Source organism: Bubalus bubalis, chromosome 24, assembly GCF_019923935.1.
Source record: "Bubalus bubalis isolate 160015118507 breed Murrah chromosome 24, NDDB_SH_1, whole genome shotgun sequence".
Taxonomy (NCBI): Eukaryota; Metazoa; Chordata; class Mammalia; order Artiodactyla; family Bovidae; genus Bubalus; species Bubalus bubalis.
This window is the reverse complement of record NC_059180.1, coordinates 380,236-404,931: the sequence shown is the minus strand read 5'-3', so window position 1 is coordinate 404,931 and position 24,696 is coordinate 380,236. Positions and strand designations below refer to the sequence as shown.

Below are 24,696 nucleotides of genomic sequence, written 5' to 3'. Positions count from 1 at the left end.
AAATGGCCTTCAGAACCTGGGAGGGCACAGGAGCGGGTATCAGGAGTCGTGCTGCCTGGGCCACAGCGACCCCGGTCTGTGCTGCAGGCTCAGCTCTCAGCCGTTCTTCAGGCGGACCCCACTGGAGGGTAAGCCCTTGGAAGCCTTGCCGACGCCCTTGTCTTAACTTGTTTGGAGCGCCCGCCACCTGGTGTCCACACAGGGTACCTCAACGAGCAGTGAGTCCCGCCACCTCCGCCCCCCTCCCCAATCCAAAGGCCCAGGATTCTTGAGGCTGCTGTGAGGTTAAATCTGACGAAGAAATGAGTCTTAATTTCAGTTACCAAAACACACAAAAACAGGCGTACAGAATAATTGTAATAAATATTTTAAGTTATATTTTCAAATACCAAAGCATAAATGTTAATCTTTGATTTTTGGAAAAAATAGAGCATTTTCTTTTCTTGTGTTAACATAAATATTTGGCTTATGGAAATAATGCTTAAAATGAAATCTTTTAGGCACTTGGGGATAGAAAGTGCAGGAAAATATAACACAGTTTTACTGTACTGCTACGTACAAGAGCAACCAAAATTATATTTGATTAAATATCCTATTTTCAACACTGTCAGCATTACTGATCTAAGAGAAAATACTGTGACCAAATACAACCCACATAACATTTTAAAAGGGGAAGATTTTGTTGATAATAGTTCTTAAAGTTTCAAATTCTTTTCAGTCTCGTCACTGAGATATACAGTTTCACTAGACAGAACACAAAGAAGAAACATTTCATCTTCTTTTTTTTTTTTAAACAACATTTCTTTTTAATCACTTTGGCTTTTTCCTTTATAAACACTCAAGAACTTTCTTGGTGGGCATTTAAGCAAGAAAGAACCAATAACCCACAACTAGCAGCGCACATAGCCTAAAAAACACAGCGCGTGGATTAGGCTGCCACAATGAGCAGCTGACATTTCCTTTGAAGGCAGCTGTGGATTTCCGGCAGACCTCTTAATGGCCTGTATGAGTGAGACACAGAGATACAGAAGCCCCTCAGTGAAGCTATTTCACAAACTGCTGGGTGTGAGGAGCTGTCCCAGGGGGCACTGGGCAGGGGCTCGGGGATACATTCTTCCGCTGTCAAGGCTTGCTTGGGGGGGTCCTCCGCTGCGGGCAGACAGTGCCCTGTGACGAGACTCAGAGGCCACGAGTCCCAGCCCAGGTGAGGACGAGGGTTGCATGTCTGCCTCCCTCCAGCTGCTGCGCTGAGGCTCTGCCCCCAGGACTCTGGTCACTGGGCGGGCGGCAGGGCCTGTAGGTGCTGCAGGAGCTGCTCGCAGTAGGTGGGTGAGCGGTGCTTGTGGAGGACAGCCTCTGTCTCTTTCACCAGGAGGTCGGGGAAGAGGACGCTGCCTGCTTTGAGGGCCTCTGCAAAACAGGAACACGCTTTTATGGTGCCAGAAATAAATACTAAGCCAACCTTAGCTTCATATTAAAGTTACAACAGCCATAACGAGCAGGCTGCAGGGAAAGGGAAGTGATCGGGGGTAAGGAGGGCGTCGCATAATGATCATGTCAGTTCTCAAGAAGACGTAACCATCTTTATGTATGAGCCCCACATCAGAGTGTCACAGTATGCAAGGCAAAACTGGCAGCTGTGAGAAGTAGGTGGATCTACTGTTGTGCGGGAGACTCCCACACGCTCCTCTCAGAAAGGGGAGGAGCCAGCAGGCAGTCGGGCAAAGCAGAATCCAAGAGCACCAGTGATCAACTGCTATCTACAGACCGTCTCATCCAACACCAGCAGAACATACATTCCTCTCAGCTCCTACAGAACGTGTACGAAAACAGACCACGGCCAAAGCCGTGAGACACACCTTCACCAGGACTCCTATCATCCCTGCTCTCAGACCTCAGTGAGATTAAACTGAAGTCAGTAACAAAGAGATAACTGAAAAACTCCCAAATAGCTGTAGGTCATACAACACATCTCTAAATACCACAATGGTCAAAGAAGAAGTCTCAAGAGAAAACATATTTTTAACTAAATGAAAATACAACTTATTTGCAAATGATGCAGCCAACAAGGAACTAACTTCTAAAATGTATATATAAACAACCTGTACAAGTCAACTGCAAAACAATAAAATAACCCAATCAAATGTGGGCAGAAATTCTAAATAGACATTTCTCACCAACAAGCACATGAAACAATGCTGAACATCGCTGATTGTCAGAGAAGCAGAATCGAAACTGCAGGGAGGCACCGCATCGCACTGGCCAAATGGCCACCATTAAAAAGCCTTCAAGCAATAAATGCTGGAGAGGGCGTGGAAAAAAGGGAGCCCTCCTGTGCTGCTGTGCATGCGTGCTCAGTCATGTCCTTCTCTCTGCGCGGACCCATGGACTGCAGCCCGCCAGGCTCCTCTGTCCACGGGATTCTCCAGGCCAGAATACTAGAGCGGGTTGCCATTTCCTCCTCCAGGGGATCTTCCTGACCCAGAGATTGAATCTGCATGTCCTGCATTGGCAGGTGGATGCGCGCGCGCACACACATGCACATACACACACGCGCGCGTGCACACAGTGGACTATTATTCAGCCATAAAAAGATGAAATAGTGCCATCTGCAGTGACATGGATGGACCTAGAGACTGTACTATTAAGTCAGAGAAAGATACACATCACATGATATTGCTTACATGTGAAATCTAAAAAAAATTATACAAATGAACTTATTTGCAAATCAGAAACCGTATGGTTACTAGAAGGGAAGTGGGGAGGGATAACTTGGGAGACTGGGACCGACATGTACATGTTTATAGTCTTAAAATTAAAACAACCCAATTAAAAAATGTGCCAAAGACCTTAACAGACACCTCAGCAAAGAAGAGATATAGATGTAAGCATGTGAGAAGATGCCCCACATGGCATGTCCCTAGGGAGATGCAAATTAAAACAAGGAGCCCCAGTACACACCTGTCACAAAGGCCAGAGTCGGCGCGCCACCTGCTGGCAGGGTGTGGAACGACGGGGACTCTCACCTTGCAGGCGGCGCTGCAAAATGGTGCAGCCACTTGGGCGATTTCTTAAAAAACAAGCGTACTCTGGGGCTTCCCTGGTGGCTCAGCTGGTAAAGAGTCCGCCTGCAATGCAGGAGACCCTAGTTTGATTCCTAAGTTGGGAAGATCCGCTGGAGAAGGGGTAGGCTACCCACTCCAGTATTCCTGGGCTTCCCTGGTGGCTCAGCTGGTAAAGCATCTGCCTGCAATGTGGGAGACCTGGGTTCTATCCCTGGATTGGGAAGATCCCCCGCAGAAGGGAACGGCTACCCACTCCAGTATTCTGGCCTGGAAAAGTCCACTGACTATACAGTCCATGGTGTCACAGAGTCGGACACAACTGAATGACTTTCACTTTTCACTTTCAAACCATACTCTTACCATATGAGTCAGCAATCACAATCTTTGATATTTATCCAAAGGAGCTGAAAACTTACATTTGCAAAAAACCTGCACACAGATGTTTAGAGAAGCTTAATAATCATCACAATTTGGAAGCGATGAAGATGCCTCTGTAAAGTGATCAGTGAAGGTATAAATTAACTGGTTCTCTCTCAGACGAGGTATTAGCGCTAAAAAATGAGCCCTCACACCATGAAAAGGAACCTCAAGTGCCTATTGCCAAGTAAGAAGTCAACGTGAAAAGGCTTCATACCACATGATTTCAAGAATATGATGTTCTGGAAAAGGCAAACCACAGAGGCAGTGAAGACGCGTGGCTGCTAAAGTCCAGGAGGGACAGGGAGACAGACGAATGGGGGCGGCACCGAAGGCTTCCAGGGACTACGCGCGGCACCGCCACGTGGGATGCACGTCCAGACCAACACACGCGCGCGCCCAGTGATCCCGCCGCAACTGAGCGCTCGGCGACGGACGAGTCCCTGCAGGCTCGCTGACCGGGACACACATGCTGTCAGGTGGGGTGTCGGCCAGGCTGAGCGCGCGCCTGTGGGCAGTCTCTGCAGCCCTGCTCACGCTGTGGGGTCTGCAGGAACGGGGAGGGTGGCGTCCGGTCAGGAACCCCCGTGAGGACATGCGCTGGCTCCTGGTACAAAGCGAGACCACCGGTCCATTCGCAGCTGCTGCCGCTGTGAGCAGTTTGCAAGTCACCCCAAACAAGTCACCTCTTGTTACCTTGAGAGCTGCAGTGCCGGCCAGTGGCCCCTGTGTGGCCGGCCCATGTGGGGACAAGGCTCTTACCCAGAACCGCGTCCTGGACGGCGCGCTCCGGGTCGTCGAGGTACACGAGGAGCTCGCGGTACAGGTGCCGGACGCTGCTCTGGTAGCAGCACTTCGAGGTCTCGCTCTGGATGCGCTGCAGCCAGGTGACCAGAGTGGAGGTGGCTGCCAGCCTCACGTCGTCAGAAACGTCGTCCAGGCGTTTTATGAGTTCTGGGGGCGGGAGCAGAGACAAGAGCGTGAGCAGAGGTTCCGGAGCCGGTGTGCACAGCTAAGCTCCCAGCACCCATCCCAGGAAACTGACCCGCGGGTGCTGGGGAAGGGGTGTCCTGGGACCCTCAGCTGCTCTGGCCCAGGGGTGGACTCCATGGACACCGTGTGGAGGCATGACTGGCCGGCCTGGGAGTCTGCGCCCTCTGACCCGTAGGGTGGCCTTGAGGTTCGCCCAGCTCCGAGATGCTCAGGCTCAGTCATTCACAGGCGTCATGCCCCAGCTGCCCCATTTTCCCTGCCGCGTAGATGGCACAGGAAGGGCGTGTGCTGACCCTGCTCTCTGCCCACAGTAGCTCTGAGGATGGAGAGGAGGGCTGGTGACATGATGGCCACCATCATGGATGTTTCTATTGAGTCTCCGGGACCAGATGTCCTGGGGGAACAGTTCTTCCCGAGGGGCAGGAACGCTTCCCGTGAACGGGAGAGACTCTTATCAATGGGTGCTTTTCCCTCAGAGCCCACACGAGATGCCGGCCCCACGACCGGCGTCTTCTAGAGACTCAGCTCCGCCCCCCAGGTGCTCCCAGGGTTTCAGTGCTCCCATTTGCACTTTCCTCAACTTGTTTTTTTCACTTTCTATGAAAGTTCATTCTGAAACGTGCAGCAGGTTCCAAGACAACACTGGTTCTAAGCTGTCGGCAGGGAATCAGACGTTCACCCAGCAGTGGATTCAGGGTTACCACAGCCCTGGGCACAGGGACTGCTGACTCCTCTTTCTGCGGGGACGCCTGTCCTCCTCGCCTGCCTCCTGGCACCTTCAGGCACCCTTTCCACAGAGCCCGCAGCTGCAAGCGCTCAGCTTGTTTTGAAGGCTGTTGTCCCTGCAGCCTTCTGTGGACCATGACTGCGCTCAGAGAAGACGGCAGAGGGCCTGCACTGCCACCTCCCTCCAGCGAGGGCACCCACAGGCCCCGAGGTCCTCGGTGGCAGGCCCGCGCCGCACGTGTGTGTCTGGGACTCGCTGGTGCTCAGGCTCCAGGAGGCAGTGGCACAGTGCGCGTGAGGCAGGAGCCCGCACTCCCAGGGCGCGGACGCTGCCCGCTGCGGGGGCCCAGCTCCCGGGGCGTCTCAGCGCCCACCCCGCAATTCCACAGGTGCCTGTCCTGCTCCTCCTGTTACGCTCCTTACTCAGTGATGTCACACCCATCACGGCCATGTTTAGACTCAGCACCAACCTGACGAGAAGTCAAAGGGAGCATTTCCCATTCTTCCTCCGACAGAAACAACTGTCAAACACACACACACACGACCGGGGAAAGAAGAATGTCCTACCCGGATAAATCTTGATGAATTTGTCTGGATCAATCACACCATTAGAGGTCTTTAAAAACAGGTTAATGATCTGGCATGAAATCAATCGAGTCATCTGAGAATCCTCTTCCAGGGTGGTCAGAATTTGAGGCATCAATGTTTCATGCATGTCCTGTATCTGCAATAAGAAACCACGTGAGCTGTGGGTCACGACTGGACAGAGACCGCTACGTACGCACCATGCGCACCGCCTGTAATGGGAGAGACTTGGTTTTAATGCAACCGTCAGAGTCTGGAACGCTGTTCTGAAATTTCTATGTAAGAAGCAGACTTGAGTCTTGATTTTAAATTCAGATAATTTGAACACTGGTCAGCTGATCCTTAAAAAATGTGTTCTTCAGAAAGTCTCAGGCATGGATCCTACACAGCCCACTACTTGCTGGCAGGACCGGGTATCCCGTCCAGTGACGCTTAGGGGCCGTTTCTGTAAACATGGTTACGAAGTAACGTGGCTCTGCCAGCCGCAGCGTGCAGCGCCTTCAGCTGTGGCACGCGGTTCTCAGTTGCAGCACGCTCTCCCGCCAGGGATCGATCCTGGGCCCTGCATTGGGAGCGTGGAGCCTCAGCCCCTGGACCACCAGGGAAGTCCCGAGGCGGACACCTTAACTTAAGTAACAGCCGTTCAGGCATCACCATCTTCCCTGCTTCTACTCTTTCCTCAGTTCCCCCTCTAAATGAGATGCGAATACAACCAACACTCAGGTTAGGCTCCTGTGATAGTCTTTCCTCATAAATGGTAACACTCACCTGAGAAATCCTCCAGGTGACCCAGGGAAACCCAGACCCTCCCCCAGACCTCTGCTCGCCCGCAGCCCCCTGGTCCCGCCCTCGGTCTGCCTGGGACCTCCTGCTGCGGCTGTCAGGACAGGAGACTCAGGCGAGCGCTCTTCCAGGGCACATCCCCTTCCCTCTTGGGCCTGGGACGCACGAGCCCTACCTGCCCGTCCGACAGGACCCCGCTGCTGACAAGCGCCCAGAGGCAGGACACGGCCGCCGTGCGGATGGCTGCGGCCGTCCTCCCGGCATGCCACTGCAGGTTGGGGACGAAGATGTCCTGGACCAGGGTGTCCAGGTAGCCGTGAAGCTGCCTAGAGTGGAAGAAGGAGAGAGCGGGTAAGGGGCATTCAGACTCCCTGAAGGCAGCACTTCTGTCTGGGGAACAGATGGTGCTGAGGGAAAAGGCCAGAGGAAACAGCAGAAACGAAACACTGGACGCTGAGCAAGCGCTTCTCAGGGACACGGTTTCTGAGGGGCGTAGGGCTTCCCCTCGGCTGCCCGGGGGCTCCTGCCACCTCTCCCGGGACTGGGCCCCAGGGCTGCCGTATATTCCAGCCTCCCTCCCGCTTTGTGGCCGAGGGGCTGTCCTATCCACCACCCCTCCTGGAGTATCGTTGGGATGCCGAGTCACTCCAAGGGCAGCACCCTCACAGAGACAGGCCTCGTGGTCCTTGAGATGATGTGAAGTCGCTATGACCACACCCACCACCTCAACAGGAGGGCACCTTGGGGCTGTGCCCACGGTCCCACGTGCCAGGACACCGGGAGACGTGGACATTTCCGCCAACACAGTTGGGGCCCTTCCTCTCAACACGCCGTCAGGTCAGACACAAAGCAAAACGAAACCAGGATCGCAGCCCTGAGCCCCACTGACTGGCTGGGCCACCCTGCCCCGCGGAGCCACAGCTGAGGCCCCACCCAAAGCCCAGGGCAAAGCCTTGACTCTTCTTACAACTCCTCTGCCCTACAGGCCTGCACACCCTATTCCACTGAACACATGACCCATCGATTGTGTCCCAAGGAAGTGAATAGGCTGCACAGAACAGGCTCCAGGGGCAGGTCAGTCTGACCAGCGCCAGGGCCCCAGGACCCCCAGCAGGGGGCGCTCCAGAGCCACCAGCGCCGCCGACCGCGAACCTGGTGCAGGGGGACTCACAGGGTTCCCAGGTCTTCAGTTCAGTTCAGTTCAGTCGCTCAGTCCTGTCCGACTCTTTGTGACCCCATGAGTCGCAGCACGCCAGGCCTCCCTGTCCATCACCAACTCCCGGAGTTCACTCAGACTCACGTCCATCGAGTCAGTGATGCCATCCAGCCATCTCATCCTCTGTCATCCCCTTCTCCTCCTGCCCCCAATCCCTCCCAGCATCAGAGTCTTTTCCAAGGAGTCAACTCTTTGCATGAGGTGGCCAAAGGACTGGAGTTTCAGCTTTAGCATCATTCCTTCCAAAGAAATCCCAGGGCTGATCTCCTTCAGAATGGACTGGTTGGATCTCCTTGCAGTCCAAGGGACTCTCAAGAGTCTTCTCCAACACCACAGTTCAAAAGCATCAATTCTTCGGCGCTCAGCCTTCTTCACAGTCCAACTCTCACATCCATACATGACCACAGGAAAAACCATAGCCTTGACTAGACGGACCTTTGTTGGCAAAGTAATGTCTCTGCTTTTGAATATGCTATCTAGGTTGGTCATAACTTTCCTTCCAAGGAGTAAGCGTCTTTTAATTTCATGGCTGCAGTCACCATCTGCAGTGATTTTGGAGCCCAAAGAAATAAAGTCTGACATTGTTTCCACTGTTTCCCCATCTATTTCCCATGAAGTGATGGGACTGGATGCCATGATCTTCGTTTTCTGAATGTTCAGCTTTAAGTCAACTTTTTCACTCTCCTCTTTTACTTTCATTAAGAGGCTTTTGAGTTCCTCTTCACTTTCTGCCATAAGGGTGGTGTCATCTGCATATCTGAGGTTATTGATATTTCTCCTGGCAATCTTGATTCCAGCTTGTGTTTCTTCCAGCCCAGCATTTCTCATGATGTACTCTGCATATAAGTTAAATAAGCAGGGTGACAATATACAGCCTTGACGTACTCCTTTTCCTATTTGGAACCAGTCTGTGGTTCCATGTCCAGTTCTAACTGTTGCTTCCTGACCTGCATATAGGTTTCTCAAGAGGCAGGTCAGGTGGTCTGGTATTCCCATCTCTTTCAGAATTTTCCACAGTTTATTGTGATCCACACAGTCAAAGGCTTTGGTATAGTCAATAAAGCAGAAATAAATGTTTTTCTGGAACTCTTTTGCTGTTTCCATGATCCAGCGGATGTTGGCAATTTGGTCTCTGGTTCCTCTGCCTTTTCTAAAACCAGCTTGAACATCAGGAAGTTCACGGTTCACATATTGCTGAAGCCTGGCTTGGAGAATTTTGAGCATTACTTTACTAGCGTGTGAACAAGTGCAATTGTGTGGTAGTTTGAGCATTCTTTGGAATTGCCTTTCTTTGGGACTGGAATGAAAACTGACCTTTTCCAGTCCTGTGGCCACTGCTGAGTTTTCCAAATTTGCTGGCATACTGAGTGCAGCACTTTCACAGCATCATCTTTCAGGATTTGAAATAGCTCAACTGGAATTCCATCACCTCCACTAGCTTTGTTCGTAGTGATGCTAACCTGCTTCAGTTCTTTTAGCAAAGAGCTGCTGTTTCCTGAGAAGTGATCCACCGGGGGCTCTGAGAGGTCAGTCTCGGGTCCTGGCTGAGGTGGCCCACACAATGTGGCAACACGGGCCTAGGGGCTGGCCACGAGGGGCAGGCAGCGGCCACCTGAGCTGCTTCTGACTCCAGTGAGGTGCTGGGAGCAGAAAACGCAGCAGATTCCCAAAGGATCAGTCCCACTGCGCGGAGCACACACGTGTATCCGAAGCTGGGTCCTGAGACAAGGAAGCCCAGCCGGGGGGGTCCACAAGCTCGCCCAGACCCACCAGCATCCAGTCTCGCCCTACAGGAGAGGAGTTCCATAACATCTGCGCGAGGGGACTGCTCCATCAATGGCTGGGCGCCCAGAACGGGGAGCAGCCCACTATCACTGGGGATTCCTGCTCCAACCGGCGCCCCGGCCCTCTGTCCTCCGGCTGTGGGGTCCTTACAGGGTGGGGTGGGCCGGGGTGGGGACAGGGGTCCCTTGCTGTCTTAGGCGCCATGATTTTACAATCCTAAAGTTCAAAACCAAGCAGGTGCTGTTTCCCAAAGTCCTTCCTGCCTGGAAAAACAGCTAATACTTTCACTAAATACTTGAAACTGAGTGACTCTCTTTCCACAAGAAGCCTCCGAGCACAGTTTCTTGAGGGAGTTCAGCCCAGCACGGAGGCGTCTTTCCTGGGGAGTCACTGTCCTCAGGGAGCAGGGGCCCGAGGGGCAGCAACTGGGCTGTGGGTCCTCTACTCGGGATGGTGCCAGGGCTGACTCCGTACCGTCTATGGTCTCTCCTAACCCCAGAAGCCTTTGCACACAAGTAGGAAATAAAACTTCCTGCATTACGATGGACTAGCTAGAGGCCCGACAGCAGATCAGAGTAACCTCCAGAGAGGCGAGGTCTGAATGATGACCTGTTATTTCCCTGGGAAAGTCCAGGACAGGCTGACAGCTGAGATCTGCTCTCTCAGATCCCAAACAGCTCACAGCATCTTGCCGCCTGCCGCCCGTCCTGCCAAGGGCTCCGCTCCGACTCGTGTCCTGCCCGGTGCTCCCCTACCCTCCGAAGCCCTGAGTTGGAGGCCTGGGTTTTTACTGCCTCCAGTCCCTCTGGAGAACATGCGTTTCCTAAGCTCTGAACTCCGCGGTCATTCAATCAACTCTGTGAGGCTTGAAAGGCACCAGAAGCCATGTAGAGCTGAGAACAGTCATGGATAAACCATCAGGAGCCAATGTTCCCTGAAACTTCATTTGATGGAATTTTAATGGCCACACGAGCACAACTTTAACTCAGCGTCTCTGTGTGGTACGCTTGTGGCTGGCACCGTGCTGTTTCCCTGGGGCGGTGTGTCGGGGTGGGGCGAGGGAGCCACAGAACAGCAGGGCCTAGAGCTCGGGGTCACTGCAGTCCCCACGAGACCTCAGTGTCAGGGCAGGTGGGGACGACCCAGCCCTAACTCAGCGTGCGGGGTCGGGGGAGGGGCAGCGCGGAGGCAGAGCCGACCTACCCCTGTGAATCCACCGTCTCTGGGGCTCCCAGCAGCACGCCCGTCAGAGTGGAGAAGAGCTTCAGGCGCATGGCTGGGTCCCTGGCCGGCTGAAGGCAGCTCCTGAGGATGGGGACCAGCTGGGGCAGGGCTTCTCCGAGGGCAGGGCCTAGAAGACAGGCGCGGCAGGAGGGTGGGAAGGTGGAGCCCTGCAGCCGCTCTGGCCGCGAGGCGGCGTGTGGGGCACGGCGCGCAGGACGCTCTCGGCACAGGCCGCCATGGGCCCCCTCTGTGCACCGCCACCCCCGCCACGGCTCTAACTGTTCGCCATGTGACCTTTTCCTTCTTCTTACCTCTCACCAAATTCATAAAAACGCTGAAGTCAAGCAGTCTTTTAAAGACCAGTCGAAATCAACTATTCAAGAGTATAAAAACTGCTGGACGTGTGCCCCGAACCTGGCAGCCAACGACGTTCATACCCGTCACCAGACGGAGCGGCGGTGCCCTGGCCCAGAGCCTGGCAGGATCCCAAACGCAGCGATGCTGCTCAGGCCTGAGCCTGCCCGTGACGGGGTGACAGGATCTCTGGGTCTGGATGTGAGTCACACAAGCTGCCTTCCCCACCAGGCCCTGTGCTGACCTGGGACATGTGTGTCAGAAGAGACAATGGCCACCCTCAGGCCCTCCAGGAGTTCAGTCTATCCAGAGGCATTGCCTCAGAGCCCAGGGTCAGAGTGGAACAAGCGTGGCCAGAGGAAGACTGCCCGCCCCCCTCCTGCCTTCTGGTCTCTGTCCCGAGCCCCTAACCCACAGGGCAGGAAGCCACCTGGGCAGAGAGGACAGCATGCAGACGCCACGGAAGAGCTCGGGCCACACAGGCAGCACGCTGAGTCACGCGTTCAAGGCTTAACATCAAAACGTGTGCCTGGGCAGACTTTTAAGACCACGTTACATTAATTCTTCACTGCAACATTCTCAGCACTTTTTGAAATAAGGGTTTAAAATGGCCAGTCCCCACAGGCGACATGATCATGAGTGAATGAAGAAGCGGGCCCCGGTGCGTGGCTGGCTGGGTGGTGAGAGCAGCTCCACCTGTCTGCGCTGGGGCTGCCAGAGCCGCCACGGCAGCAATGCTCTGAACCCAGCTCGGGGCACCCGTCCAGGGCTCACCTGAGTGGGTGAGCACCACGTCCAACTGCAGGAGCTCCACGGAGTGGCCGGTCCAGTCCCGGTGCGAGGCAGCCAGCCACTCCAGGAGGGGGCTCACACGTGCTCGGAAGAGGTCCTGGCTGCCGTGCATGCCCTCCACTGCAGCCAGCTCGGCCAGCGTCTTCTGAACCTGGGGGAGCAAGTCGCCGGCTGAGACAGTCAACCTGAATGTGGGACTCACATACCCACTGGAGACCCCTGTCCTCCCGCCTGAGGGAGAGAGAGCCACTCGGGCACATGCCACGTGGCCTGGGTTCCCACACCCATGGCCCTCCCGTCTGGACAACAAATGAAACGGACAAACGTGACTTACAGGAGGTTCACCCCCTCCCCGCCCCCATTTTGCACAACCCAGGGCGGGGCAGTCCTTGCAGGGTAGAGGGCGGGGGCAGCTGCAGGGACTGAGCTGACAGACTTAAACCGTGGCCAGTAAAGGTGGGTCCAAGGCCCCCTCTGTGAGCTCTGCACCTGACCTGACCAGCGGTGACGGTGCATCTGCTGCTTTGGGGGCAAAGCGGGGAGGGCAGACCGGACCATGGAGCCGGGGCCGCCTCGCAGCCCTGTACCCCGCACGCCCGCCTCGGGCTTGAGGAACCGGACACACTCGGCGCTCTGCGCGGGACCCGAGCCTGGCCTGCAGAGCCTCCTGGAGGAGCAGCTCGGCTTCTCTAATAAGCATTTACGGCCCTGCGCTGACAGAGCGCCAGCTCACGCCCGGGCCCTGCGGGGGGGCTCCAAGGGACGGGGCGAAGCTCACAAAGGCTGCGCAGAGGCAGGCAGCGCGCCCTGCACAGTGTGCGCAGAGGACAAGCGACTGGCGACAAGCCGAGTTCTCAGCTCAGCGAGAAGCGGCCAGATACCTGCCTCCGCTTGGTCCTTACAGTGCTGGGGAGCTAGACGGCAGGAGGTTTCAAGTTAAATACAGAGCCAGGGGAGCGGAAGTGACTGGAAAGCTGGGCTATAGCTAAATAGGGAAAATATGATAATATTTCCTCTCCTGTATCTTTCAACCCCACTTAAACGCAGATTTGTTAACGACCAGGGAGGCCTCCTTTCTTCTGTTTCTCCAAGATTAAGTAGCATCTTTCCTCTGAGATACTGAAGTCAACTTCAGTGGGAAGGAATCTCAAATCCTGGGTCCCCCTGAGGCCGCCTTGAGGAGGACACACCCAAATGGTCTAGATTCTTTCATCTTTGGTCATCAGCTCGGTGGGCAAGCTCAAGACGTGGAGTTTGAGACCAGCGACTACGGACGACAGTCACAGTCCAGGGGCTGCAGCAAAGCAGGAGGCTCCCCGCTCACCTTGTCGCCGAGGCCCATGGGCCCCCACAGCGCCAGGACAGCCACCAGCACCTCCAGGAGCGGCTCGCCGGCCCCTCGGCAGTCCTCCCGGCCCACGGACACCACGGCTTGCACGCACTGCAGCAGGCGCTCGCCGTACAGGCGCTGCAGAGAAAGCGGCACCGTGAGCCACCCCGCGCCCGCCCGGCAGCCCAGACGAGGCCCCGCCGTGGAGCCACGGCGCGCTGGGCCCGGCCTTCCACACATCAGCATCAAGAGGGCGTCCCTCTTCACAGCAGGGAAACCGAGCCCCTGCTGAGCCCAAGGATCTCGGGTTCCATATGCAGTTCAGTGACACACACTGGAGGGGCCGGGGACCCTGGGTCTGCTTCAAAGGCCCCAGGCCTCCCTTGCCCAGTCAAGCCGCAGAGGGATGCGGCCGGGAAGGCGCAGCAGGCACGAGGGGTGCATGCTGCTCCCCTCCGCTCTGTGTACTTCTGAGCTCCTATAATGCTCAGTGAACAAAACCATATAAAATTCTATGACTCAAAAGATGCTTCCAGGTTGATGGGAACACAGGGTTGCACCTTGGGAGGGCCGAGCCCGTCGCTCACCTCCCAGGCTCCAGCCTCATCAATCGTGCAGCGGGGCCAGGGTGGGCGTGGGATGGCCCCACAGGAAGACTCAACACCCCCTACTGTCTGCTTTGCTGTGTTCCACAGAGGACAGAAGATCAGGATGGGAGTCATGCATGCAGGTCACGTGTGCGTCCCCAGCGCGGCAGCTGGGACCCGCTCTGGTCCAGCTCTGTGGGCACGGCTGCCCCTGCTGAGTGTTACCTGGCGCGGGGCCAGCTTCCCGCGGGCCTGCAGAGTGACGGCAGATGCCCAGTGAGGCAGACCCTTGTTGCTCCAGAGACAGACAGAGGGGCCACATTCCAATGCAAAGAGTCAAGGTTTAAGACCATCACAACCAAACAAAAACAAGGGCATTATTTTTCCATCAACAGCAAATAATTATAAATTATTCTGAATGACCAAGTCTAACTACCTAGATTGTTTCAGCTTCAGATGTAATGGAGTTACTGCTCAATTTAAGACAATAAACCTGTAACCAGCAAGCACAGTGCCCAGTGACGGGTGCCAAATCAGGCTGCTTGCTGAGAGCCCTGCTGGAAGGCAAGTGACACGGTGAGGACAAGCCTGCCATGGAGACACGGTGTCCGAGAGGTGTGTGGACCGACAGAGGGTGGACAGACGCCACTGGTCACAAATACTGGGCACTCGAAGTGTGGCCAGTGTGACTGAGGACTGCCTGCGCACCATGTGGGTGGAGCAGAACAGGCCAGGAAGCGCACGGGTCCAAACAGAACATTGGTGGCTGCACCCCAGCCTCCTTGTTGGCTGGCTATCCCCGAGGGCCTGAGGGACGGGTGACCGTCACTGCCTACGCGTGGATGGCCCCAGCAGGGGACGGCATCACCATGGAAACGGGCTGACTCTACGATCCCCACCCTCTCCCCTGCACGCTTACGTTTTCAGACCCTTGGCAGATGTGAGCCTGCGCCAGCTCCGTGGCGATGACCTTCACGTGTGGCTGCAGAGCCTCCCTCGGGCAGCCTTGGATGAGGGAGGCAAGGACCAGGAGGCCGGAGGGCGAGGGTGACTTCCTCAGCGTCGACAGGATCAGCTTCAGAAACACCTCCGGGCCGACGAAGGTGCCAACCAGCTCTGCAGACCTTATGCACTGGGCGGGGAGGGGCGGGAATGGGTGGGGGGCGCTGAGGCTGCTGCCCCTCTCCCTGCCACCCCACCAATACTGCTCGGCATCTGCCTCATACGCTTTCACCCCCAGAAACAGCCCTGCTGGCACATTTCCTCCTGGCACCTGCTCAAATGCTCATGAAAACAAGTGAGTCCTCCTGTGAGCTCAGAACTGCCAGGGGAAGGAAGTCACGCGTCCGGCTCGTGGGACGGCTGTCAGAGCATCCTGAGGCCCGGCTGCCTAAGCTGGACCCCGGGGGGCTGCTCTGCACGTCTGCCTGCCCGCCCGCGGTCCCTGCAAGCTGACCACCGCAGGGCCTGCGGGTGGAGGCTGTGTTTTCATACAGACGCGGGGCCACTCGCCTGCACATGCTTAAGGACAGCCTTCACATGCCACTCCTCGCAGGCCCAGGGCCGCGTGGGGGCCACGGCACATCTACACCTTCACACGGGGCAACCGTGTGTCTGCTGAGGTCCGAGTTCACGGCCGGCAGAGCTGAGAAGGAAGGGCGGGGCCCCGCAGACGCCACTCACGCTGCTGACCACGGCCGCCTCCTCATCGGCGCAGGCGCGGAGCAGGGCGCGCAGCACGGGCTCCAGGTGCTGTGTGACGTGGTCCTCCGCGTGCAGCAGCAACACGGCCAGCAGCTGCGCCGACTTCACCCTGGTGCCCGCCACCCAGTCATCGATGTCGTGACAGACGGCGGGGAGGATCTTGGAGAGGTTTCTGAACACGAGCTCTCGGCAGCCCAGCCCCGGGCGGCTCCCTGCGGGTCGTGAAGGTGGAGGGAGACAGTGAGACTCAGGAACACACACCTCAACGATTCGTGTGGAAAGTCACTCAGCACACGTTCCTCATTTAAGGCGGATCTACAGGTTTTGTTCTGAGGTCTTAAAGAACTCAGCCCGACGCTGAAGACAGAGGGAAATGAGGCCACAGAGTGTCGTTCATTACTTACTTGAAAGTTTTTAGCAATGCTGAGGCGTGACATGCATTAAACTACATGTTCAAAGTGCTAACAAATGGATACACGGCTCTCAAGACAAGACACACGCATCGCCCAGAAGCTCCCTGTGCTCCCGACAACCGCCCACCGCCCACCCCTCCCTCAGGGAGCTCGGTCGGCTTCCGGTCACCGCGGAGGAGCTGCCTCTTCCACCTTCTGTGAGCGCGGCTGCACAGCACACGGCCCTCTCTGCTGGCCTCCCTCCACGCGGAAAGGCACGCTGAGGCCCACCGCGTGCTGGGGCACACGAGACCTTCTCACTGCTGAGTGTGCCCCACTGCACAGACAGATCGCAGTCTGTCCGTCCGGCCGTCCACCTGCTGATGGGTGCCTGATCTGCCCTGGTGCACGCTGCTGCCAACAGCTCTTCTCTCGGGTGGGCGCCGGCAGGGAGGCACGTAACGGTTTAAGAAACGGTTTAAGATGGCTTTTCACAGCAGCAGCGTGTCCTCCCTCTGCTCCGGGCTCCGCCCCCTGCCACGCCAGGGACCTGGGCTCCTCTACACCGCCTGCGGGGCAGGCTTAGGTCGAGCCTCCCGGAGCAGGCGGTGTCTCCTTGCTGCTCTAATGCGCACTCTCCTCAGGACCCATGTGCAACCTGGGGCATTCTCTCAGGGCAGGGGACCCACTGGGACCCACTGGCCAAGCATCAGCGTTCAGAGGGGCGGGCCATCGTGTCTAGCTGCTCTAATGCGCACTCTCCTCAGGACCCATGCGCGACCCGGGGCATTCTCTCAGGGCTTACTTGACGTCTGTGCGTCTTCAGGCAAGTGTCTTTCCAATCTCTTTTTTACCCACTGAAGCTGAATTGTTTGCTGCTGCTGAGCTTGCCGTTCCCTCTGTGCTCTGGAAGCGCGTCCTTTGCATCAGTCTGCAAATATCCCCTCTGTGCCCTCAGCTGTGCTTTCTCAGCGTCTTCCAAAGAGCAGGCGTTTTCATCTTGAGAACTGGTCCACCAGTCGTTTCTCTGTGGACTGTGTGGGTCCTACCCTCAAGCCCACAGGCCACTGGGGGTCAGCCTTGTGCATCCGGAGGAGGGGACCCAGGCCCAGGAGAGCTGGCTTTCTTCCCTGAGCCGTCTCTGCAGCTCATCCAAATCCAGAGGCCACCCGTGTGTCTGTCTTTGGACTCCGCTCTGCCCACAGCCCGTCTGTCTGATGCCAACCCTTCCGTGCCCGCTCACTCTGGCTTTATGTCTCTATGTCTTTATGTCTTGAAGCCAGACATGCTGGTTTTTCAACCTGGGCCTTCGTCTTCAAAGTTTCGACTGCCCTAGGTCCCTTGCATTTCCTTGTGAATTTCAGGATAAGTTTTTCAATTTCTATAAAAAACCCTTCGAGGATTTTGATTACAAGATTTTCATCTTAAAGATTCAAAACAACTCTAGAAATAGAAATGAGACAGTGACAAGTCAGAGTTTAAAGGGTGTTTTAGTAGAAAGAACAGCTTGAGCCGCGAAGCCCCCCTTTGAACGTTTGCTGCTGTGACTCTTCTGTCTCCACAGAAGAGACTATGTTCCAGTCCCCACTATGAGAGACTTAGCTCCAGAGACTCAGATCCTGTCAGCTGTTTCAATGAGCTTGTTGCAATTCTGCAAAAGACAAAAAGCCAAAATGATGCCCTTTTCTTCCTGGTGATACTGGTCCCTTGCGGCGAGTCTGGGGGATGAGGGGCCGTATTAGGACGGTCTGGGGAGGGGTCCACGGGCAGGCGGGCATGTGGCCTCACTCCAACAGTGCTCTGACCTCCGTTCTTGCACGTGATATGGCAGATGTGGTGATTCAGAAGATGGTGAGTCCTCAAGCTTCAGTAACTCAGAAAAAGTCCCTGCTAGCAACTAATTTTTGTACCTTTTCCAAAACATGTGTGATTTCCCCTTATAGCAGCTGCGCGGTATGGGAGGTGACGCTGCCTAAAAGGAGGTGACAGACCAGAAAAAAAGACGACGCAGGCCTCCTGGGTGCAGGGAGGAGCCGCCCGAGGGCCTCACTCGCGCGGCACCAGGTGCCGACACCTGCCCCCTGTAGCATCACGCCCGGGACCCTCGAGGCCCCGACTCCACCCGACCAGGTGTGGCGGGGCCCGCAGGCCCCAGGCTCAGTCGCTCCCACGGCACTGCCCGCCTGACGTGGTGCACGTTTACCAGGCTCTGACTCGGCCAGCGTCACCCATCACGGCTGCATCCTGAGAAAGCACCGGCAGGCAGAATGCACTGACGAAGGCGCCCATCAGGCTCACAGGGGCCTCAGGCTCTGACGGAGAGTGCTTCCTCAACACAGGGAACTGGATGGACGCAAGGCCCTGGTGCAAGAAGCGGGGCTGGGACCTGGCAGGCAGGGCCTTCCTCGGAAATGCAGCTCGGATCTGACTCAGGAGCTAAGGGAAACGTGGGTGCCCGTGTGTGCACGTGCACACACACACACACACACACACACACGTGCACGTGCGGGTGCTCGCAGTCTGGCAGGACCACAGTGAGGGGCAGGACGGGGGTCCACCAATGGAAGCCTCTGTTCTGAGGAGGCATCGCCCCAAACGCTAGGGCTGCATCCCACATGGGGCCCATGTCAGGTGACGCTGACAGAAGAGCTCCGTGAGCTGACAAAGCACCCCGTTTTCAGAACTCCCCCGAGTCCTGCGCTTCTCAGCCGGCGTGTCCTCACGTACCCAGGGAGGCCAGCCTGGGGCCACGAGGGTGCTCCTTCCAATGCCCGCCTCATCAGCCCAAGCCACCGCACTCACCTGGCGATGGGTGGTGGGCTGGGGGAGGGCTGGCAAAGTCCAGCTTGTCCTTGAGGTCTTCCTCGTTCTCCGTCTGCCACTGCAGGCCGACCTGCTCCCAGAGGCTGCTCGCCTCGCACCTGCCGCACGCGACACAGCGCAGGTCAGGGGGCGCCCACGGGGACGGGGCCCCTGCCTGAGAGAGCTTGCCCACGGGGACGGGGGCACTGGGGGGCACCCACGGGGAGGGGGGCCCCTCCCTGAGAGAGCTCGCCCGCGGGTCTGCTGGCCTCAGCCCTGCCTGACGAATTCCTGTCTGTGAGCCGGGCGAGGGGCTGAAGGTGCAAAACGGCCCGGTCAAAGCCCTGGGGCCGCTCAGTAGGCAGGAGGGGCAGCTGCAAGGGGCTCTGGCCCAGAGGAGAAGCCGCTGCCGCGGCAAATGACAACGGAGGAGAGGCCGCGCCTGGGAGGAAAGCGGGCAGGCCTGGGGCGCCTGGAGCCGGCCGTGGCCGCCACGTCGTCACTTACGCGATCTCGGGGATCTCGTCGTGGAAGCCGCTCAGCAGGAGTGGGATGAGCTTGTGGAAGAAGGAGTAGCGGTCCCGCAGGCTCAGCAGCCAGCCCCCTACCACGCGCATCACCGCCTGGCGCACCTGCAGGCCAGAGGCGGTCAGCGGCCTTCCCCGGCGTGGGCACCGCCGGGCCCAGAGCCAGCTTGCTGCGCCAGCAGCTCTGCTGCCCGCATCTTGGGTCTGGGGACAGATCACCAGGATGCCTAGTCTTGCTGGTTTGAGCCCTTGTCCTCCAGGCTCAGGCCAGACCCTCACTGACCACAGCAGGCTCCGTGGCCCTGCCTCAGCCCTGTGGCGTGTCTGCAGCCTTCTGTACGGGAACCTCCTGGGCAGGCTGGGCGCCAGCCGCCTGTGTCTGAGAAGGTGACGTGCGTGCCTACACACACCACGCCCCCTGCAGCGAGGAAGCGAGCTTAACAACACATTTCTTTAACAATGAAACATCAGAAAGAGAATAAAAAAATAAAAAATCCTTTTAAAAGATTGCAACCAAAAAAGTTAAAATACTTGGGCATAAACCTGACCAAGGAGGTGAAAGACTTGCATGCCGAGAACTAGAAACATTAGTAAAGGAAACTGAGGATGACTGAGAGCAGTGGGAAGACACCCACCTTGCTCTCAGGTGGAAGAATACTGTTCAACAGCCGCACCACCCAAAGTAAACTACAGGTTTCATTTGAGGCCTATCAAATTACCATGACATTTTTCATAAAGCGAGAACAAATAATCCTAAAGTTTATATAGAACCATAAAAGATCCAGAGTTGCCAAAACAAACCTGAGGGAAAAGAACAAAGCTGAAGGCATGACTCTCCCAGACTTCAGACAATACTACAAAGCTGCAGTCATCACAAGAGCACGGTGCTGGCACAAAAGCAGACGCGCGGATCAGAGGGGCAGACGAGGAGCCCGGAAACAACCCCCACAGCTACAGCCCCTGCACCTTCAGCGCAGGAGGCAAGACCTGCAGAGCGGCAAGGGCGAGTGGAGTCGGGAGCGCTGGATGCTGCATGGAGACCAACGCAGCCTCACACCACACACAGAGACCCAAAATGTCTTAAAGGCTTAAACTTAAGACATGACACCATAAAACTCCTAGGAGAGAGCAAAGGCAAATCATTCTCTGATATAAACCATACCAATGTTCTCTTAGGTCAGTGTCCCAACATAAGAGAGATAAAAGAAAAGTAAACCACTGGGACCTAATCAAACTCATAAGCTTTTGCTCAGCAAAGGAAACCATAAGCAAAACAAAAAGACAATCTGCAGACTGGGAGAAAATATTTACATGACATGACTGACAAGGGACTAATTCCCCAAATATACAAACACTCATGCAACTCCAGAACAATAAACCAAAAAACCCAAGAAAAAAAAATGGGCAGAAGACCGTGATAGACATGGGGAGAAGACCTTGATAGACATTTCTCCAAAGAAGACATACAGATGGCCAACAAGCACATGAAAAGACATTCAACATGAATAATTACTAAAGAAATGAAAATCAAAAACCACAATGAGATATCTATCACCTCACACTGGTCAGAATGGCTATCATTAAAAAGTCTCCAAATGAACTTTGCTGGTCTTCCAGTGGTTAAGAATCCGCCTGCCAATGCAGGGGACACAGCTTTGACCCCTGGTCTGGAAAGATTCCACAGGCCATCAGACAACCAAGCCTGCCCGTGTAGAGCCTGTGCCGCACAGCAAGAGAGGGCACTGCGGTGGGAAGCCCGCTCGCCACGAGGAAGAACAGCCTCCGCTCCCACAGCTGGAGAAAACAATGACGACCTGGTGCAGCAAAACATTTAAAAATAAAATAAAAAAGGAGAAAAAAATTTTTTTGGGAAAGTCTACAAACAACAAATGGTGTGGAAGGAAGGGACCCCTCCTCCGCTGTTGGCTGGAATATACACTGACGCAGCCAGTAAGGAGGACAGTGCAGAGGCCCCTCAAAAGCTAAACTGGAGCTAATATACGGTCCCGCAGGCCTGCTCCGGGGCAATGTTTGAGAAGAACGGAACTCAGAACGATACATGCACCCCAGCGCACTGCAGATTTCACAACAGCCAGGACATGGAGACAATCTAGACGCCCACGGGCAGATGAACAGAGAAAGAAGATGTGGTGCCTATATATACGGCGGAATATTACTCAGCCATAAAAAGCAAAATAATGCCATTTGCAGCAACATGGATGGACCTAAAGATTATCACACTAAATGAAGGAAGTCAGAGAAAGGCAAATACCATATGACTCCACTTATATTTCGGATCTCAAATATGACACAGCTGAACCTATCTATGAACAGACAGACTCACAGACAGAGAGCAGACTTGGGGTTGCCAAGGGGAGGGGAGTGCAGCGGGAGAGCCTGGGGGCTTGGAGCTGGCAGACGCAAAGCAGCATACACGCGCGGGTACACAGGCCCTCCTGTGCCGCACCGGGGCGCGTGCAGCACCTGTGATAAAGCGTGACGGGGAGGGCTCTGACAGACGCGTGCGTGTGAGCTGAGACTGCTGCACCGCCGAGACCAACACAACCCTGCACAGCAAGCGTGCACTTCAGTCATAAAGAAGAAACAAGCAATATGGCCCAGCGCGGCTGCGGCTGCAGGCCAGCCCCAAGTGGGGCTCTGCGTGCTCATCCCAGCCCCAGCCTCAGACATGGAGGATTTCCGTGGGAAGGAACGCGACGGCATGTAAGTACTGACAGACAGGACACGAGAAGGCTGGCGTTCCCTCTGCCGGGGCACAGGGGCCGCTGTCGCCCGCCCTGCAGGCCCCCACCAGCAACCACCGCTGCTCCTGCCCCGGGACGGGGGCCCTTCACCCACTCTTCCCTGTGGGAGAGTGCCTGCCTTTGTGGCCTTCACTCTGCTCCTCACAGCCTGAGATCCACGACTCTGAGTGGGCTTCTGCCGACAAAATAGCTGTTTCTCTCTCCTCCACCTGCCTGCCTGCCTGTCTTATTTGTCTATCTGTCTCTGCAAGCCCCAAAGCCATGGGAAGGAATTACCCAAACACACCAACCCTGGCTCCAATCCTCCTGGTTTGCCAACCTCTGTGGCTTTTCAATTAAATCATCTTGATGGACAGTATGTTACACATATTTCTACAAACCATGGAAATCCTCAGTTTAGAGTTTCTTCCTAAAAGCAAACAGTCCTCGTCCCCATTCTTTAGAATTAAGTATAACAAATCCACTAAGACAATTCAGTTCTCCCTGAGCCTCTCAAAAATGTGGAACAGGAACACCCTGTGACTGGGAAGGATGGAAGGACATTTTGGTGTCACATATAATATCTTTAATAAAGGACAAAAGTGATTAAGTGACAAATAGCACACTGGCACGCTTCTGGTGGCGAAAAGGGACCGACCGGAGGAAACGCTCCTTACCTGGGGAACGTCGTCAAAGAGCCGCTGAGCAAAGTGCGGAAGGACATCATCCACTGACTTCCCGCTGCCGAACTGGATTGCCGTGCCCGTGGCCTCGATGACGGCCACGCGCACCTTCCAGTGCTGGTGGGAGATGGACTGCATCAGGGGGCCGATCAGGGACTCCGACTGCATGTGGAAGTGGTCTGTGGGGCGGGGAGGCCACCAGTCACCAGGGGAGCCTGTGGGCCTCCACTCTGGCCTGGCTCCGCTGGGAGCTTTGCACCCTCAGCACTGGGAGAGGCACAGGGACAGGACGAGCGACTCAAACAGCACCTCTCTCGCAGGCCTGGGGCTGGAACCCATGTCAGCTGAACACAGCAGCTGGGAGGGGAGAGCCTGAAGCTGCCAGTGGCTGCGACAGGTGCCCGAAAGGGACGCCGAGTGGGGAGAGACCGCGCCTTCCCAGGTCCTGCCGAGCCAGACTCGCAGCACAGAGCAGGAAACCGCACCAGCATCGCCTCAGGCAAAGCCACCCCGCTTCTACGGGCCTCACAGAAAGTCAGGACCGGGGGGGTCTTCGTGGGACCCAGATGGACCCTCCAGCTTTGCAGTTCTGCCGCTGCTTAAGACCTGTATGAGGTCGCTATTTCAGTGGTACTTCCAGCGAATTCTCTCAGCGCTCAAGTCCTAAGATCAAGGCAGGCTCTGGCTCACTGCTGCCCAGGGTGAGGGAGCCCAGAGGAGAGGCCCGGCGCGCAGGAGCGGAGCTGAGACCGGGAGATGTGGCGCTCGCTGCGGGCAGGCGCTGCGCTTGGGATGGGGCCGCAGAAGGGCGCGGGGAGGGGGCCACCGGGGAGGGGACGGGGGCTGGCACCTGGCGTGGCGCGCGCCAGGCCGGCGGCGCACTCGCAGCTCTCGCGGCGCACGGCGGCGAAGGGGTCAAGCAGCGTGCAGCGGAGCACGCGCACCGCGTCGTCCAGGTGGGGCGCGAACGCGGCGCCGGTGAGGCGCACGGCCAGGCCGAGCAGCTGCACGAGCGCCAGGCGCAGCTCCTCACAGGCCTCGGGCGGCGGGCGGCGCGCGGGCTCGGGGCTGGCCAACCGCGCGACGAGCGCTGGTAGCAGGTGCGGGAGGGCGTCGCGGGGCCGCGCGGCGCGCCGCAGGCCCAGCCCCAGCAGGTGCACGGCCAGCGCGCGGCAGCCCTCGGCCGGGTCAGTCAGGCGGCGCAGCAGGCGCGGCAGCAGCAGGTGCACCCACGGGCCCTGGAAGGCCGCGGCCGCGGCGTCGGGGTCGGCGTTGGGCGCCTCGGGCTGCGCCGCCTCCAGCACCCGCTGCAGAGCCTCCAGAGCGCGCCGCCGGCCCAGCTTGCTGTCGGCCTCCAGCCCGGGCAGCAGGCGGCTCAGGGAGCGGCTCAGCTCCGCCGCCTCGGTCGTCTCCCCAGTTTCTGTCGGGCCCTGGGGCGCCGCGGCCTCAGGCGCTACCAGCGCCGCCATCTTCCGCGCGTTGCTAGTCACCAGGGGAGACCGGCGCTTTTACGACGGTTGCGGTGCGGATTACGGCACGTTTTCCGGTCAGCTCCGAGCGCAACTTTATTGGCAGCTCGGGCGCGGACAGGACACGGCCGGGGGCGGGGCGGGGCCTTGGGGAACTGAAGGGACACTGGCCAGGGCCGGGGTCCCGGTCTGCTGGCTGCTGCGGACCTGTGTTCGGTGAGGCGTGGTGGTCGTGCCCTTTCGTATTCTCAAGTGGCTTCTGTGACCCTCGTCTCCTGCAGGCCCGGGTCGGGCCAGCCTGGTCTTGCCGACTCGGGTCTTGGTCTAGTTGGGTGGCAGGTTAATCAGCGTGAGGGATGAATGGCAAGGAACTTTGTGTAGGCTGGGAAGGCTTCCTGGCGTGACGGCCGTGGTAGTATTATAAGGGGTGAATAATAGTTAACTCTCATAAAAGTTAACTTCCCTGGTGGCTGAAATGGTAAAGAATCCACCTGCCGTGCAGGAGACCTGGGTTCGAT

General features: G+C 56.8%; 1 protein-coding gene across 1 annotated transcript; it reads right to left on the bottom strand.

Annotated features, from left to right (window-relative positions):
* Positions 1 to 354: 354 nt before the first annotated feature.
* On the bottom strand, positions 355 to 24,222 carry DNAAF5 (dynein axonemal assembly factor 5). Its single transcript, XM_025274499.3, has 13 exons — positions 23,560 to 24,222; positions 22,704 to 22,888; positions 19,263 to 19,387; positions 18,756 to 18,874; positions 15,541 to 15,773; positions 14,777 to 14,989; positions 13,265 to 13,408; positions 11,923 to 12,091; positions 10,774 to 10,921; positions 6,745 to 6,895; positions 5,769 to 5,925; positions 4,245 to 4,436; positions 355 to 1,410 (listed from the first exon to the last, which is right to left on the bottom strand). The coding sequence occupies exons 1-13, from the start codon at positions 24,176 to 24,178 to the stop codon at positions 1,274 to 1,276; spliced, it is 2,592 nt and encodes an 863-aa protein (XP_025130284.3). The 5' UTR covers positions 24,179 to 24,222; the 3' UTR covers positions 355 to 1,273.
* Positions 24,223 to 24,696: the final 474 nt, after the last annotated feature.

What these genes read in the sequence shown, in the direction of transcription:
- DNAAF5 (XM_025274499.3), bottom strand. Translation starts at nt 24,178, where the DNA reads ATGGCGGCGCTGGTAGCGCCTGAGGCCGCGGCGCCCCAGGGCCCGACA. An exon ending in CCTGGCGCGCGCCACGCCAG is followed by an intron (nt 22,889 to 23,559) that starts GTGCCAGCCCCC and finishes CCCGCCCCACAG; the next exon opens with ACCACTTCCACATGCAGTCG. An exon ending in TCTGCCAAGGGTCTGAAAAC is followed by an intron (nt 13,409 to 14,776) that starts GTAAGCGTGCAG and finishes CTTTCTCTGCAG; the next exon opens with CGCCTGTACGGCGAGCGCCT.